The sequence below is a fragment of the Myotis brandtii genome, unplaced genomic scaffold (genome assembly GCF_000412655.1).
Source record: "Myotis brandtii unplaced genomic scaffold, ASM41265v1 scaffold236, whole genome shotgun sequence".
NCBI classification, from domain to species: Eukaryota; Metazoa; Chordata; class Mammalia; order Chiroptera; family Vespertilionidae; genus Myotis; species Myotis brandtii.
The window spans coordinates 272676-290370 of NW_005358901.1; the positions used below are offsets into that span (position 1 = coordinate 272676).

Below are 17695 nucleotides of genomic sequence, written 5' to 3' on the forward strand. Positions count from 1 at the left end.
TGGTTGCAAATATCAAAAAATTTCTATATGTGACACGGCACCAGAGTTAAGTTAGGGGATCCCTTAGACCAGTGATGGCGAACCTATGATACGCGTGTCAGAGGTGACACGCGAACTCATCTTTTTGGTTGATTTTTCTTTGTTAAATGGCATTTAAAAATATAAAATAAATATCAAAAATATAAGTCTTTGTTTTACTATGGTTGCAAATATCAAAAAATTTCTATATGTGACACGGCACCAGAGTTAAGTTAGGGTTTTTCAAAATGCTGACACGCCGAGCTCAAAAGGTTCGCCATCACTGCCTTAGAAACTCCTTTTGGGCGGTTTGGTTTTGATCTCTGAGCCTGGACCACAGGGGACCCAGCTCCATCCACAGTGTTTGCTCTGTGTCTGTCAGAGCTGGTGCTCGGGGGAGAGCTGCACACCTGGACAGCAGGACACACTGACCCGTGACGCCCACCCCCCGGCAATGCTGAAATCTGACAGCACAGGGTGAGGGCTCTGCAAAGGGCCTGTCTCACGCCCCAAGCCCGTTACAAACACTGAGCACTGACTGTGTACACTCTCCTAAGCACCCCACGTGCATGGTTGTCGTGCTCACCCCCACATTCCAGGGGGGCAAACTGCCGTAGCCAGAGGGGAAGAGACTTGCCCCGGGCCACACGGACAACAGTGGTGGGACCAGGATGCATCGGCCGGCCCGTGCTCGGCCGTGACACTCCAGTGGCCAGAGGTCACGTGGCCCGAGGTGCAGATGAGCCCCTGCAGGCGAAACATACGGGGAGCTTAATCCATGGTTTCCCCACCCCTGTGCAAGGCTGTTCTTGAACGCTTAGCTCGTCCCTGGCCTGTTTCTATTCCCACGTAAAGGTCACTGAACCGGCCAGATCCTGAGTGTCTGGCCGAGGCCAGGGCAGGGGGTGCTGGGAGCACTGGCCCACCCAGGAATGGAGGAGGGGCTCTTACTGGGACAAGGCCAGGCCACGCTTATCCAGCTGCAGGTGCAGGTCAGCCAGGAGGGTGCCAGCCTCCAACAGTCACTGCTTCTTCTCCAGGTCCACCTGCAAGAGGCCAGCCTAGGCTTTGAGGAGGGGGGCCATCGCCCCGCCCTGCCCTGTGGCCGGCTCCCTGTGAGTGTGAGCATGTCTGTCCCAGCCTGCGGTAAGCTCCTGCCACCTCGCACTGCAAGCAACCAAAGGGGCTAAGGGCAGAGCTGGAGCTTTGGGAATATTCCGCGTAGCCCTTGCTTTTCACAGGGAAAGGGAATAAGGAGCGGGGAAGGGAAGGGGTTTGCCCAAGGTCACAGCAGAGCTGGGACTAGCATTCAGGTCTCCTGGCCACCACTACTGCACCACCCCCACCCCCCACACACACCCCGGCCTGGACAGGGAAGGTGGGATTCCTTGCAGAGATGTGGAGAGTCCCCAGCTAAGCGGGGCCTGCTCCTTCGGGGGCTGGGCTGGGCTGGATGGAGTTCAAACTCTCCACTTACTCCCATCCTGGGAGGACTTGGGCAAAGACGAGAACTGGATAGGAAGGGCAAGGGGAAGGAACAGCTATTCAGTTCCTGCCCCGTGCAAGATGGGTTCTGTCCTGAGAGGCTCATGGCAGCCCTGGGAGGTAGAAACAGTCTCTCTTCATTTCACAGGGAGGAGATCAAAGCTCGGGGGCTTGAAGCCACTCGCTCCAGGTCACGCAAACCTCGGTGGGAAGCGGAGATGAGAAGCCACATCTGCGGAACTCCAACAAACAAGCTCATTCCACGGGCCCTGAGTACAGAGCTGGCGAAATCGATTGCTGGAGCCTGTCCTCGCTCATTAGCAATCAGGGTTAATTACCACCGCGGCTGATCTCATGACTGGAACATTTTCTACGAGGTGGGAATTGTCAGTCTGAGCAAATGAGGAAATCGCTGGGCGGACAGGGGGTTATCCCAGGGGAGCAGGACCTGTCAGGTGGCAGTAGGAGCCCTGCTAAGGCGTGAACATGTGGCACTCCTGGCACGCTCCTAGACTCCTGGCAGGCCCCTGGGGGCACCGAGGGCTGGCTGACTTTCATGGACAGGATCCCAGCACAGGGCTGGTGTCGGACTCCTGAATCTCTGCCCAGCTCTGTTGCTGACTGGCTGTGTGACCCTAAGCAAGTCACTCACCCTCTCTGATATTCAGTTTCCCCATAAGTAAAACCAACTAAGTGCCAATCCTTCTGGATTTGCCATGGTGAGCCCCCCTTTTGGGAGCCTGACTTACCATTCATGTACTAGTGAGGAGGCTCTGGCAGGAGAGGGGTGTGGACATCCTCTCCATGGCCACCAGGGGGCGCACAGACCTAACAAGAGGCCTGAGCAAGCCCAGGAAGGGCTCTGGGGGAATTGGAGTGTCTTTTTGGGGACTCGGGGTAAGGAGGAATCTGGCCTGAGAGGAAAGGCTAAGTCTGGGGGAATTGGAGTGTCTTTTTGGAGACTCAGGGGTAAGGAGGAATCTGGCCTGAGAGGAAAGGCTAAGGAATCTCTTTCTGGGATTTGGGATGGAGGCTGAGGCTGGTGGCTGCAGAGGCAGGCAGGAGAGGGCCGAGAGGACCTGGAGGACCCTGTTCATCTCGCCCATGTGGGTCATGAAGCCATCAGTGCATGCAATGCCCGAGGTCAGTGGCCCCCACCCACCACCTTCAGCCGCTTGTTCTGCTGCCTGGCCAGCACCTGCCAAGGCAATGCCTGAGTCAGCCCCAGGGCAGGCCTTTCTCCAAGACGCAGGGCCTGCAGGGGGCAGGCACCCAGGCCATGCACCCCCGGGGCCTCCGGGGCCCCTGCCTGGCTAGAGGCTACTGTGCTGGCCACTCCAGGCCCTGACTGCATGCAGCTCTCACTGGCCGGCAATGCTGGGATGGGAGGGCGGGGTCCTAGCCTGGGAAGCCCAGGGGCAGGGCCTGGTCTTGAGTACCCGGATGAGCTGGAGAATCGGGCCATCGCGTGCTGGGCTGCGAGGGACACTCACCTCTCTGATCTCCTCCACGGATGTAAGTATATGTAATAAATCTTCATCTGTATGTATATGTGTAAGTCTATTTTGGTAAATTTTAGTGGGATTTTTTTCTTTTTTGGTAAATTTGTATGCAAATACGTCATTTTCTCCTGTTAATCTGTCTCAGATCAATTTGATTTTGAGTCCAGCCAGAAGAATTTAGAAGGGTAGAAGGAGCCCGGCCGGAGTGGCTCAGTGGTTGAGCGTCAACCTATGAACCAGTAGGTCATGGTTTGATTCCTGGTCAGGGCACAGGCCCAGGTTGCAGGCTCCATCCCTAATAGGGGGTGTGTGGGAGGCAGCCGATCAATGATTCTCTCTCATCATTGATGTTTCTATCTCTCTCTCCCTCTCCCTTCCTCTCTGAAATCAATAAAAATATATTTAAATAAAATAAAATAAAAGGCACATATGCCATAATTGCCAAAAAAAAAAAAGAAAAGAAAAGAAGGGTAGAAGGAAAATTATTTTTCCTCGGCCCACAACACCAAGCTGCCCACCGCTCTAGGGAGACAGAAAAGGATGCTGGTGGCTACAGCACAGAGGCCAAGGGCAAGGGACTCTCTGCCCAGGATGGTCCTCTACCAGAGGTCTCCCCTCCCCAGTCTTCAGGGCAGATGGACCAGGGCTCCTCATCCATGCTCTGCTGATTAACTCCGTGAACCTGTCGACGGAAGAAACATCCGAACCTGCAGAGAATTTTTGTGAGTTGATTAGAGCCAAGCTGACAACATCCCAGGGAGCGAGGTCTCAAATGCTCCCAGTAACAGTTGTGCAGTTCATTCTCTGCATTTGAAATGAGGAGGGACTGCAAGGGGGACCGGGGGAGCAAGGTAGGAATGGGATTACAGGATAGTTAACATTCTGTGCTCTCGTGAGGGTGGTTATTTCAAAGGTGCATAGAGCAGTGGGCAGGGCTTGCTTAAGGCAACGGTAAACCTTTCACTAAAGAAGTTATGTGCCTGGGGCGTAGCTACCCACCATGACCTGCCCCGTTGGGAATTTATGATCACGTCACTCTGTGAGGTTGCTTTCCACATGTGAGAAATGCTCACCTGTCTGAATTCAAATAACGGACTTGGAGACAGAAGTGTGACAAAAAACGAGACTTTTACTACGTTCTTGCAAGAGCGGATGTCCAGTTGAACAGGCGCACACAGAGTAGTGGTCACAGGCTATGAATCCCTAGGGAGTGAGAGTCCCTCCTCCGGTTCCTCATTGGCTGAGTACTATGGGGTTAGTAGTTTCCTCATATGTCGCCTGGGTCTTTTTCTTTTGTTTTTAATGGCCCAATTGTCTCTTATTGGGCCATTTAAGAAAAGGAGGGCAGGCCCTAACCGGTTTGGCTCAGTGGATGGAGCGTTGGCCTGCAGACTGAAGGGTCCCAGGTTCAATTCCGTCAAGGGCATGTACCTTGGTTGCGGGCACATCCCCAGTGGGGGGTGTGCAGGAGGCAGCTGATCCATGTTTCTCTTTCATTGATGTTTCTAACTCTCTATCCCTCTCCCTTTCTCTCTGTAATATATTTAAAAAAGAAAAGCTGAGGCCTTTTCTAGTTGTCTCCACTGCCCCTGTCTAGTTAAGGCAGGTGCAAGGTGTTTTGTCCTGGGCACCTGGGGGTTTCCACCATGATGCTGGCTCATATAAACAGTTCTTTGTTCTTATACCCTCTCCCCTCCTTCTTGCATGCTATTTGCCCTGGGGAAATTCAGTAATGTTTCCGTTAAAAGTTGACTATGCTGAAGATCGATCACAGAGGCCTATTTCCTACACATAGAACCCCCCTTTTGGGGTCCACAAACCTGAGTTTCCTCCTCAGTAAGGTGAGGGTACTTTTGCCTAATTCTCGGGGTTGATCTAAAGCAGTGATGGTGAACCTATGACACGCGTGTCAGAGGTGACACGCGAACTCATCTTTTTGGTTGATTTTTCTTTGTTAAATGGCATTTAAATATGTAAAATAAATATCAAAAATATAAGTCTTTGTTTTACTATGGTTGCAAATATCAAAAAATTTCTATATGTGACACGGCACCAGAGTTAAGTTAGGGTTTTTCAAAATGCTGACACGCCGAGCTCAAAAGGTTCGCCATCACTGTTCTAAAGGTTAGAGAAGAAGCATGAGCCTCCCAGGAACACAATTAGAGCCTGAAGTGGCGGCGGGCTCTTCCATCTACCCTGCTGCGAGCTTGCCTGGCAGGAGCCGCGGGACACTATTGCCTGCAGCGCCATCCCTCAGCTCAGTGCCTGGCACAGAGCCCCTGCCTGATGTAGTTTGTGTGACAAATTAATAAGCCACTGGGCATCTGGGCTTATCAGACCCCTGAAGCCAAGACCTGGTGTCCAGTGGGAACGTGAGCAGCAGCTCTGGAGTTTCAGAGGAAGAGAGGCCAGGCTGGAGGCGTGGATCTGGGGTCGGATACGCACATGCGAGGTCCTGGAACAGGGTGGGGGGGAGGGGGTCAGAGTCACACCTGTCCCCAAACCAGGCTTTCCACTGAGCTGCCAAGTGCATATGCGTTCACGTGAGCACAGAAATGCACCCTCCAATGCAAATGCACTAGCAGTGAGGCGGGAGCGGGGGTGAGGTGGGAGCGGGGATGGGGTGGTGACCATGAGCTCCCCACAGGGAACCCCAACTAGTGGACAGCAGTGCTCAGAGGCAGCTCAGTCCCAGAGAGGGGCGTCCCAGAGACGGGTGAGGGATCTGTGGAGCTCCAGGCCAGAGAGCAGAGCCGACTTTGGGGAAGGGTTGCGTTATGAGCCGAATTGGGTGCCGCCCAAATTCATCAGAAGGCGACTGTCTTTGGCAATAGGGCCTTTAAAGAAGCAGTAAGTCAAAATGAGGGCGTTGGGACGGGTCCTGATCCAGTATGACTGGTGTCCCAGTAAGAGATTAGGACACAGACATGTGAGGGCACAGGAGGAAGACAGCCACCGGCACGCCAAGGACAGGCCTCAGGAGAAACTGACCCTGCGAGCACTTGATGCCGGACCTCCAGCCTCCAGACTGTGAGAAAATAGATCTGTGTTGTTGAAGCCCCCTGGTCTGTGGCACTCTGTCGTGGCAGCCCCAGCTGACAATACACCATGTCTGTCAGCCCCTGGGGGGAGGGGGGTCTCCACCAGGACCTTTGGGAGAGAGAAGAGCAAGGCTGGGCCTCCTTCCTCTGGGCCTGTCTCCCTTGGGCTAAGGCAGGAGGCAGGGCCTGTGCAGCCGCTCCATCCCCGCCCAAGGGAAGAGAGCACAGAGCCCCCCCCCTTCCCCCGTCCCCGCCCCAGAACTGGACTATCTGCCCGTGAAAGGCCGGGCTTGGTGGGGGAGGCCTTGGGGCTGAGGGAGGAGAAATCACCTGTCAGGCTGACCACTGTCCCTTCCCTGAAGCCCTGGAAGGGGATCCTGGGGCTGTGGCCAGGAGGTGGGAGAGCATCAAACCTGGGGGTGTTGGGGGGCAGGGGCGGGGCAGGAAGGGAAGGGAGTCCCGAGGGACAGCCTAGTGTCATCCCAAATAACTTGTTTTCCACCCACCTGCAAGCCCTGTCCCTACCACCTCAGGCAAAGTATGTCCTGTTCACATCCACAAATGCCCCTTTGGACCACAGTCAGACCCAAGTTTTCTCCTTTTGCTGAACGCAGTCTGCCCTGGGGCATCACAGAAGCTGGTGCCATGGCGTGGGTGGGCCTGGGAAGGGACCCTCCTCCCTCCTCTGCTGAGAGCCCCAGAGCCTGGAGCCATACCAGGTTCTCTTTCTTGATCCTGAACATTTGCCCTTGGAGGGGACGCTTCCTCGCCTGCCCCGAGCCAATCACATCAATTTTATAAATTGCCTTTATTGAAGAAAATATAATTACACGGAAATATACAAATCAGCAAAAGCGATGTGTATCAGTTCATTCAATCTCCGTTGCCATCAGCCGTGGTCGAGGGCGATGGTTTATTGCTTATTTCTTCTTGTCTGAAGGGCTCAGCTTGTCCAATAATTGCTGAGTCTTAACTTTTTTTGCACCATTGTTGGCAAGGGAAATTAATGCTATTTCGATGGTCACTGAAGCTTGTGTTTTGATCTCTTCCCTGCCCGTACTTGCGAATCAGTGAGAATGAACTCCAAGTACAATTTGTACGTGGTAACTCAACCCATCTTTGAAACAAGAGGAATTTAATGATTTCTGACCTGCAGATCTTACTTCCTTGTCCCACTCAGCCAGCTCATTCTCTTTAAAATATGACGAGGGCAGCCGGGTAGCTCAGTGGGTTAGAGCGCTGTCCCCATAAGCCAAGGTTGTGGGTTTGATCTCCCAGTCAGGGTCAGGGCACATACAAGAAGCAACCAATGAATGCATAGCTAAGTAGAACAACAAATCGATGTTCCTCTCTCTAAGATAAAATAAATAAAAGGAAACCTGACGTAGGGCATAAAGTTCATTCAACATAGGACACAAAGTGGGAGGGCGCTGTGGGGGTTCAGGACGAGTTACCCCAAGATGTGCCTGAGTGGTGTGTGGATTGTTCTGAGCTCTGTGGGCTCAAAAGAAACTTCTGCCCCTCCCCTCTTACCTACCTAGAACTTGAATTAGGGGCTTTGCCTAGAGTTAGAGATGATTAGAGATAACGTTTTATGACCTACCTACATGGCAGAGCAAACCTCTACTGATCATCTGCTCTTCTAATCGTCCTTCACTGACCTTCCTCCCCTCTGAAGCCCCAAAGTCAATGTTAGCTTGGGATGTCTTACAGGAGAAGAAACATCATCGGTGTTCTTTCAAAAACAGGTAGTAGCCTCAAAACCCTTGTATTGTAAATATGACATTTACGTAAACTGACAAAATGATTCCACTCAGACCTTATAAACATGAGAGCTTGAACATCTACAGTGATTGTAAATACTCCAGCTGTGTTGTTAAAGTAACTATTGCATTTGTGTTTCGTGCAGCAGAAACCCATTGATGTACGTTGCGGTTTATCCTGTGAATCCCAGCAAAGATTCATAGATGTGTGGAACCTGTTTACCATCTCTTTCTCAGTGCATGTCAGCAGATACGCCCAAGGTCTTAATGGGAGACCCACCAACGCTCGCAACAGTGAAAAAGTCACACGGCCATCCATCTCCCCCAGCAGAACATCAAAATCAAGACTAGGAACTAACTCATTTTCCCATTCATTTGTTTATGCTTTCATTCCCTCATTTATTCAGCAAACATTTAATGAGCATCTCCAAAATGCCAGGCCGTGCTAGGTTAGGATCAAGGATGAACCACCTCAACAGGTAGTCCCTGGTCCGAAGGGCCCTACAGTCTAAAAGGGGAGGCAATGAACAATCGGGTGCAGCAGCCAGCACTGGGGAGAAACGTCCACAATCACTGAGATCAGAAAATATTTGATCATGTCTGGCAGGAACAGCAAAGTGTTGTATTTCCCAGCCAAGTCTTGTTGCAAAAACCTTTGAGCTTCTGACCTACATATTTTGACCACTGTTTGCTTTTCATTTGTGTTCCCGGTATTATTGGTGTGAACAAGGTGAACACTGGCTTGGAGTCGCTTCAAGGCCTGAAACCGTGGGTTCATTACACCCAAGAGGGACACACATAGCTTCCGGTCCCATCTATTCTAACAGACTCACTTTTAGAAGACATTTTCTCCTGGAAACCTTGGGCACTGCTAATTGGCAGCCACTATGTGTGGGGGAACCTGTAAGAGATCTGGGCTCCCTCTGGGGAGCTCCGTGACCCTACTGGTGTGTGGGTATAAGAGAGAATATGGCTCTGCCATTCCCCTTAGCAGAGGTGAATACATTTGTTATTTATGCCTTTTGTAGTCATGACATAAAAGTAGCACTTTATAACTACGTCAATTGGAACGCACTCTCAGCAAGCTGTACTTAAAATGGCATCTGAAAATCGTCCCTGTCCCCTTTGCCGCACAATTGCAGCGGTGGCATGTGTCCGGAGGCCCCAAAGCAGGGGAAACACAACTCCGACATCCCTAGTGTTTTCTTGAATAACCTACAGACTCTCTCCAGTCTGGCATCCTATTTCTGGCCTCAGTGCTGTATGACTGGTGATGTTTTTGTTGCAATGCTATGGACTTGACTCACTGGTTTACGGGGATTGCTGGGTCGAATATTTGGAACTGAGATAATCGGGGCCAACAAGTTTGCTTATTGGTGCTTCTTGTAACGAAGGATGTTCTGAGATTCCACTCTCCTCTCTTCCAACTGCTCCCTGACAAATAAGTCTGGACACATTATTTTAAACCATGTTAGTAAAATACTGTTACCTGGCTTGTGCAGTCATTCCCCAGGTCACGTATTTGCCTTTTAAATAAGCACTTTCATTCTCCAATACAAAAGGAAAGAGGTGGTGGTGGTGTAGCTGGAAATGTAAAGCCCTCACAGGCCTTGTCCTAACATAGAGACCTTAGCGCTCATACTTCTGTAGCACCTCCTCGGGGCCAGGCACCATTCCAGGGCCCTGCATATAGTAACTCATTTAATACTCACAGCCACCTGTGAGCTTGGTACAATTAGTGTCCCCTTTTATAGGTGAGGGAATTGAGGTACAGGGGTACAGGAACGAGGTCACACAGTGGTAAGAGGCAGACCAGGAGCCTGATCTAGATCATCTGACTCCAGACTTAGAAAGGTAGAAAGGATGTTAATCCTCACCCAAGGCTATTTTTTCCATTGGCTTTTTTTTTTTTAGAGAGTGGAAGGGAAGGAGGGAGGGGAAGAGCATGCCATCGATGTGAGAGAGACACATTGATTGGTTGCCTCCTGCACACGGGGTGGGTATCGAGCCTGCAACCCAGGTACGTGCCCTTGAGTGGGAATTGAACCCATGACCCTTCAGTTCATGGGCCCACGCTCTAACCACTGCCAGGGCCAGAAAGGAGATTTTTGACAGAAGGAGCTCAGCCTTTGGAACCAGACAGCGTGCGTCTGAATCTAGGCTCTGCCTCTAACTAGCCAAGGGACCTTGGGCAAGTTATTCGAACCTTAAGCTCCCGCTCTGTGAGATGGAAGCACAGAGGTGGTGTATGTAAGGCTCCAGGCACACAGGGTACTTAATGACAGCTGAGACCACTCCTGACCTTCCCCTTGCTTTCTATACACACACGGACACACCTATCCTTTTGGCCTGGTTACTTTATACTCATGATTCATAATTCAGCTTAGGGAGACCACCACCCCAGCTTTCCCTGCAGAAAGCGCAGCCAGGGCGGTGTGCAGCCCCCCTGGGAGCACACCGTGCTGGGGGCAGGGAGAAAGGGCTCGTGGCCCAGCGGGGGCCTCGCGGGGGAGATGCAGGTGGGAACACTGCAGGCTAAAGGACCCATTTGCTCAGGTGGAGGTCGAGGAGAGTCAGTGTGGTGTGTGCAGGGACTCCGTTCGGGGATGCTGGGGGGCCCTTAGGAATAGGGGAGTGACAGGTGGGGTCTGATGGGGGGAGAACGGCCAGGCAGGGCATGAGCTTTCTGTGGGGAGCAGCGGGGAGGCCCTGCAACGTTCAGATCAGATCCTGTATGGAGACCAGTCAGGAGGCTGCCGTGGCAGGACTGGGCGGGAGACGGGGCTTGAAGCAGGGTGGGCAGGCGACGTGGCTTCCAGATGAGGCCAGAGGGACATTCTTAGAACAACTCCTCCTCCTCCTCCCAAACGCAGCGGAATCAAAGTTTAGCTTTATTGAGCAAAAGAGTTCCAATCTCTGTGGAAAGGCTTCAGAATTACCTGCTGATTTTGCTGCAAAACTATGGATTAGTCAAAGAGAAATCACCCCCTGGCCACCACCTTTGTCCCCTCACAGAACACAAATCATCCTTAGAGATCAAGTGATGCATTTGTGCCCAGAGAATTAATAGCCTTTTCCTGTATCTAAAATTACGCCTAATTTTACTCACTTCCCTTAAAGAAAATCACCCTTCAGAACCAGGCTGCTGGTTCTGAGAGACGTGGGTCAGGCCCATCTTGGTGCCAAGAGCAGCAGCCCAGCAGAGGAGGGGGCTGGCACACGTCACCCCCTAAAGCTTCGAGACCACTGGCGGGTCCCTGGCATCAGTTTCCAGCCACTGCACGAGGATCCGATTCAACTCGGCGGGCCTGGGAAGGGAATGAAAGACGATTCGTACCCGTCTGGACCCGCTCACCTCACACGAGGTGAACAGCTAGCCCAGGAAGGCCTTTACTGAAGGTGAACAGGAAGTCCCGATGTCCCCCGCCCTGGGACCCCCAACTCCTTACTTCTCTATCTGTGTCCAGTGTCCACAATGAATATTTGGAACTGAGATAATCGGGGCCAACAAGTTTGCTTATTGGTGCTTCTTGTAACGAAGGATGTTCTGAGATTCCACTCTCCTCTCTTCCAACTGCTCCCTGACAAATAAGTCTGGACACATTATTTTAAACCATGTTAGTAAAATACTGTTACCTGGCTTGTGCAGTCATTCCCCAGGTCACGTATTTGCCTTTTAAATAAGCACTTTCATTCTCCAATACAAAAGGAAAGAGGTGGTGGTGGTGTAGCTGGAAATGTAAAGCCCTCGCAGGCCTTGTCCTAACATAGAGACCTTAGCGCTCATACTTCTGTAGCACCTCCTCGGGGCCAGGCACCATTCCAGGGCCCTGCATATAGTAACTCATTTAATACTCACAGCCACCTGTGAGCTTGGTACAATTAGTGTCCCCTTTTATAGGTGAGGGAATTGAGGTACAGGAAACCTTTCTCGAGGTCACACAGTGGTAAGAGGCAGACCAGGAGCCTGATCTAGATCATCTGACTCCAGACTTAGAAAGGAGATTTTGTTGTTAATCCTCACCCAAGGCTATTTTTTCCATTGACTTTTTTTTTTTTTAGAGAGTGGAAGGGAAGGAGGGAGGGGAAGAGCATGCCATCGATGTGAGAGAGACACATTGATTGGTTGCCTCCTGCACACAGGGTGGGTATCGAGCCTGCAACCCAGGTATGTGCCCTTGAGTGGGAATTGAACCCATGACCCTTCAGTTCATGGGCCCACGCTCTAACCACTGCCAGGGCCAGAAAGGAGATTTTTGACAGAAGGAGCTCAGCCTTTGGAACCAGACAGCGTGCGTCTGAATCTAGGCTCTGCCTCTAAGTAGCCAAGGGACCTTGGGCAAGTTATTCGAACCTTAAGTTCCCGCTCTGTGAGATGGAAGCACAGAGGTGGTGTATGTAAGGTTCCAGGCACACAGGGTACTTAATGACAGCTGAGACCACTCCTGACCTTCCCCTTGCTTTCTATACACACACGGACACACCTATCCTTTTGGCCTGGTTACTTTATACTCATGATTCATAATTCAGCTTAGGGAGACCACCACCCCAGCTTTCCCTGCAGAAAGCGCAGCCAGGGCGGTGTGCAGCCCCCCTGGGAGCACACCGTGCTGGGGGCAGGGAGAAAGGGCTCGTGGCCCAGCGGGGGCCTCGCGGGGGAGATGCAGGTGGGAACACTGCAGGCTAAAGGACCCATTTGCTCAGGTGGAGGTCGAGGAGAGTCAGTGTGGTGTGTGCAGGGACTCCGTTCGGGGATGCTGGGGGGCCCTTAGGAATAGGGGAGTGACAGGTGGGGTCTGATGGGGGGAGAACGGCCAGGCAGGGCATGAGCTTTCTGTGGGGAGCAGCGGGGAGGCCCTGCAACGTTCAGATCAGATCCTGTATGGAGACCAGTCAGGAGGCTGCCGTGGCAGGACTGGGCGGGAGACGGGGCTTGAAGCAGGGTGGGCAGGCGACGTGGCTTCCAGATGAGGCCAGAGGGACATTCTTAGAACAACTCCTCCTCCTCCTCCCAAACGCAGCGGAATCAAAGTTTAGCTTTATTGAGCAAAAGAGTTCCAATCTCTGTGGAAAGGCTTCAGAATTACCTGCTGATTTTGCTGCAAAACTATGGATTAGTCAAAGAGAAATCACCCCCTGGCCACCACCTTTGTCCCCTCACAGAACACAAATCATCCTTAGAGATCAAGTGATGCATTTGTGCCCAGAGAATTAATAGCCTTTTCCTGTATCTAAAATTACGCCTAATTTTACTCACTTCCCTTAAAGAAAATCACCCTTCAGAACCAGGCTGCTGGTTCTGAGAGACGTGGGTCAGGCCCATCTTGGTGCCAAGAGCAGCAGCCCAGCAGAGGAGGGGGCTGGCACACGTCACCCCCTAAAGCTTCGAGACCACTGGCGGGTCCCTGGCATCAGTTTCCAGCCACTGCACGAGGATCCGATTCAACTCGGCGGGCCTGGGAAGGGAATGAAAGACGATTCGTACCCGTCTGGACCCGCTCACCTCACACGAGGTGAACAGCTAGCCCAGGAAGGCCTTTACTGAAGGTGAACAGGAAGTCCCGATGTCCCCCGCCCTGGGACCCCCAACTCCTTACTTCTCTATCTGTGTCCAGTGTCCACAATCCTTAATGTGTCCCCTTTTCAGGTGGGGGATCTGGAAGAAAACACCAGCCAGAAAAGTAAATGGCAGAGTGCCCGTGGGTCTGGTTTCAGGTTAGTGCAACGTGTAAGGGGGCCCCTGTGAGGAGGCACCTTCCCCTCTGCTCCCCATAGGCCAGGCCCCGCCCTGAAAACATGCGTGTTTAGGGAAGGAATAATTATTGAGCAACTACGATGTCCTGGGTGCTCTACTTGAAGCATACCCACAATCCTGTGCAGTAATGGGAAAGCTCAGAGAGGTTAGGGAACCTGCCCAAGGCCACACAGAGTGGCTGAGCTGATATTCAAATCCAGGGCCGACTTGTTCTCATCACAACTGTCTCCCTTCAGAACCATTCGTTCTCAGCCCTTTCACTGCCTGCAAGATGCTTGCTTGTTGCTGGCTCTCGCCATGCAGACGCGACTGCACCCGCTTCCCGGCTGTCTCGCTGGAGGTCTGCACGCAGGGCTGTTTGGCTTCCCCTCTGGAACCTGGGCTCCCACAGTGGGTCACTGCAGCCAGCACCCGGGACCGAGAGGGGGCAGCAGGCAGCAGCTGGGACACGGATTGCTTCCCGACACAGCCTTGAACCCTGACCGCGTGTGGGAAAGGCTGGGGAAAATGCCCTTCTCCTCTCAGAAGCATAATACACCCCAGTGAGGTTAGAGTCCGTTACAGGGGGCTTTAAAGGACCAGCTGAAGATCTTGAATTTCTACAGAAACCTTCGAGGGTTGGGACCAGGGAGCCGAGCCCGTGGGCTCACAGCTTTCCGCAGCACCTTGGCCAGATCCACAGCCCACACCGCGGCCGCATCCCACACGCACCCTCCCCGCTGTGTCTGATGCTGCTGACAAAGCCACAGGCAACTGGGGACGGGCCGCTCTCAGCTGGCCAGCCCACGGCCACCCCACTGCAGGCCTCCCCAGTCACTACCAGCCTCCACACTTTTAATAGAGGGAGCTTCCGATCCCATCACTCCCCTCCGGTGGCTCTCAGGCCCGTGGCCCACACAGCTCAGCCGGGCCCAGAGGGCTCAGCAAGATCCTCCGGCCTCATGGAGCTCCTGCCGTTCTCTGGGCATGCACGCTCCTCGCCTCAACACCCTGTCTTGCCCCGGGTTCTGTCTCTTTGCCTGGGCTGAGTGCGGGATTAACTACAGGACAGTGAGTGCCTATAGGGCAGGGTCCGTATCTTACTCATCTTAACCTTCTCAGCATCTAACACGGTCCCAACACATTTAAGGGCACAGCACAAGCCCATGAAATGAATAAATGAATGAGTGAGTGAATGAATGAGAGACTGAATCCGTGCAAGGAAAAGGAAGCATCAGGCACAGTTGTTGCTCCCAAGAGGTGACAGTGAGGCTCCTGAGGAAGCCCCTGTCCAGCAAGCGGTTCAGGAGAATGTCCCCCTCTGCCCTCAGCTGCCTCTTTCCTTGGGGACACCTGCCCTCTCCCTCCAGGAAGCACCGAGGGCCCAGGCAGCACCGCCCTCACCCAGTCCTCCATATGCTTGGACATCTCAGGACGAAGCACTTCGTCGTTCTCCACAGTTACCATCAGGGCCGGAATGAGGATCTGGGGAGACATGACAGGAGGTGGTGACAGCCAGAAAAGGAAAAGACGTCCCCTTCTTGCACCTTCCAGTTTAGGTCTCCCCTCCTCTGCTTCGTTTTCATGCTCCGCGGCTTCCCCACTATGAACCCCCGCCGAGGGGCCCAGCAGCCGCCGTGGCCTTGGCTCTGTCTGGCGCGCTTGGCCTGAAGGAGGCATCACTCCTACTGGAGGTCTAGGAGAGGGATGTGAGATGGTAGAAAATACATATGCTGGTCTCTGCCTCCGGGTTCCGGCACAGAGCTCCTGAAACGCCTGGACATTTTTTATTATTATTGATTTCAGAGAGGAAGGGAGAGGGAGAGGCAGAAAGAAACACCAATGGTGAGAGAGAATCATTGATCGGCTGCCTCCTGCACAGCCCACACTGGGAATTGAGCCCACAACCCGGGCCTGTGCCCTGACCGGGAATCGAACCGTGACCTCCTGGGTCATAGGTCAATTCTCAACCACGGAGCCACGCTGGCCGGGCTTCTCTGGACATTTCTAAGTGACAGGAGCACTAGGAGCATCTAATACTTGTCTCTGACCCGGTCCCTGACACGGGGCTCCTAAAACCCTTATAAATTCCCAAGTGCTAAGACCTCGAGGAGCATCTTTTGTTCTAAAGAGGCAACTCTGGGTGTTTCCTGGATGGGGGATGGTCACCAGAAACCGAGCCATGATTAGAAGTTTTATGTTTTCAGCCCCCCTTCCCCCATGTCTGTCTGTCTGTCTGTCTGTCTCTCTCTCTCTCCCTCCCTCCCTCCCTCCTCTAGAGAGGGGAGAGGGACTGGAATGGGGTGAACAATTGATCATTCCCTTCTTGAACCTTCCAGTTTAGGTCTCCCCTCCTCTGCTTCGTTTTCATGCTCCGAGGCTTCCCCACTATTAACACCCGCCGAGGGGCCCAGCAGCTGCCGTGGCCCTGGCTCTGCCTGGCGCCCTGGGCCTGAAGGAGGCATCACTCCTGCTGGAGGTCTAGGAGAGGGATGTGAGATGGTAGAAAATATATATACTGGTCTCTGCCTCCGGGTTCCGGCACAGAGCTCCTGAAACGCCTGGACATTTTTTATTATTATTGATTTCAGAGAGGAAGGGAGAGACCTGGACATTTTTTATTACTATTGATTTCAGAGAGGAAGGGAGAGGGAGAGGCAGAAAGAAACACCAATGGTGAGAGAGAATCATTGATCGGCTGCCTCCTGCACACCCCACACTGGGAATTGAGCCCACAACCCGGGCCTGTGCCCTGACCGGGAATCGAACCGTGACCTCCTGGGTCATAGGTCAATTCTCAACCATGGAGCCACGCTGGCCGGGCTTCTCTGGATATTTCTAAGTGACAGGAGCACTAGGAGCATCTAATACTTGTCTCTGACCCGGTCCCTGACACGGGGCTCCTAAAACCCTTATAAATTCCCAAGTGCTAAGACCTCGAGGAGCATCTTTTGTTCTAAAGAGGCAACTCTGGTGTTTCCTGGATGGGGGATGGTCACCAGAAACCGAGCCATGATTAGAAGTTTTATGTTTTCAGCCCCCCTTCCCCCATGTCTGTCTGTCTGTCTGTCTGTCTCTCTCTCTCTCCCTCCCTCCCTCCCTCCTCTAGAGAGGGGAGAGGGACTGGAATGGGGTGAACAATTGATCATTCCCACACGAGGAAGCTCCATAAAAACCTCAGTAGCATGGAGTTTGGAGAGTGTTCACACTGGGGAACTCACCCATGTACCCGGGAGGGTGGCACTCGGCTCCCCGGGCACAGAGGCTCCAGCACTCACACCCTCCCAGACCTCGCCCTTGTATTTCTCCACATGGCTGCGCACCTGTGTCCTGTCTCTCCTCCTTTACTAAGCGTGTAGGGGTAAGTAAGAGGCTCCCTGAGTTCTGTGAGCCACTCTAGCAAACAGTGATCGAACTGAGGAGGGGTGGTGGGAGCCTCAGGTCTATAGCTGGTCAGAAGCACAGGTGACAACTGGACTTACGATTGGTGTCTGAAGTATGTGTGGGGGGGAGGGAGGGGGGGCAGTATTGGAGGCCTGAACCCTTAACCTGTGGGAGCTGACACTACCTCAGGTAGATAGTGCTAGAATTTAGTAGTTAAAGTGTAGGACACCAGCTGATACTGCAGAGAATTTCCTGCTGGGGGACAAACCCTCACACATTTCATGACCAGAAGTGAAATGTTTTGTGTGAATGTAAAGGTTCAGGAGAAGACTGAGTTTTCTAATACAGATGAACTTAACAGTGCAGTGACCAACAGGGGCTCATGTGTGTGTGCTCGCGTGTGTGTGTATGTGTGTGTGTAAGTAAGAATGCGTGGGCTGGCCCACTCTGTGGGATGGGACAAGAAAGGAAGAAATGCCCTTGCATGGAGATCGATATTCCTTTTCTTTGAGTTAAATGGACGCTTCAAAAGGGCAGCCAAGACTCTAGAGCAGTGGTTCTCAACCTTCCTAATGCCACGACCCTTTAATACAGTTCCTCATGTTGTGGTGACCCCCAATTTCATTGTTACAAATTGAACATAATTAATAATCACAAAAACAATATGTAATTATATATGTGTTTTCCGATGGTCTTAGGCTACCCCTGTGAAAGGGTCGTTGGACCCCCAAAGGGGTTGCGACCCACAGGTTGAGAACCGTTGCTCTG

At 52.6% G+C, this 17695-nt stretch overlaps 1 protein-coding gene and 1 long non-coding RNA gene across 2 annotated transcripts in view; both read right to left on the reverse strand.

The window, feature by feature from the left end:
* Positions 1–10692: 10692 nt before the first annotated feature.
* LOC106726169 lies at positions 10693–11291 on the reverse strand. The gene is made up of 2 exons (XR_001362198.1): positions 11259–11291; positions 10693–11117 (listed from the first exon to the last, which is right to left on the reverse strand). It is a non-coding gene; the product is annotated as an uncharacterized LOC106726169 (long non-coding RNA).
* A 1549-nt stretch (positions 11292–12840) lies between these two features.
* EPHX2 (epoxide hydrolase 2, cytoplasmic) overlaps positions 12841–17695 on the reverse strand; it is a 67157-nt gene continuing 62302 nt past the window's right edge. Inside the window, exons 17-19 of the mRNA XM_005866646.2 lie at positions 14948–15028; positions 13407–13465; positions 12841–13265 (exon numbers count right to left, since the gene is read on the reverse strand). Of these exons, the coding sequence (XP_005866708.1) occupies positions 13187–13265; positions 13407–13465; positions 14948–15028 (219 nt within the window). The 3' untranslated portion in view covers positions 12841–13186. The remainder of the gene's footprint in view (positions 13266–13406; positions 13466–14947; positions 15029–17695) is intronic.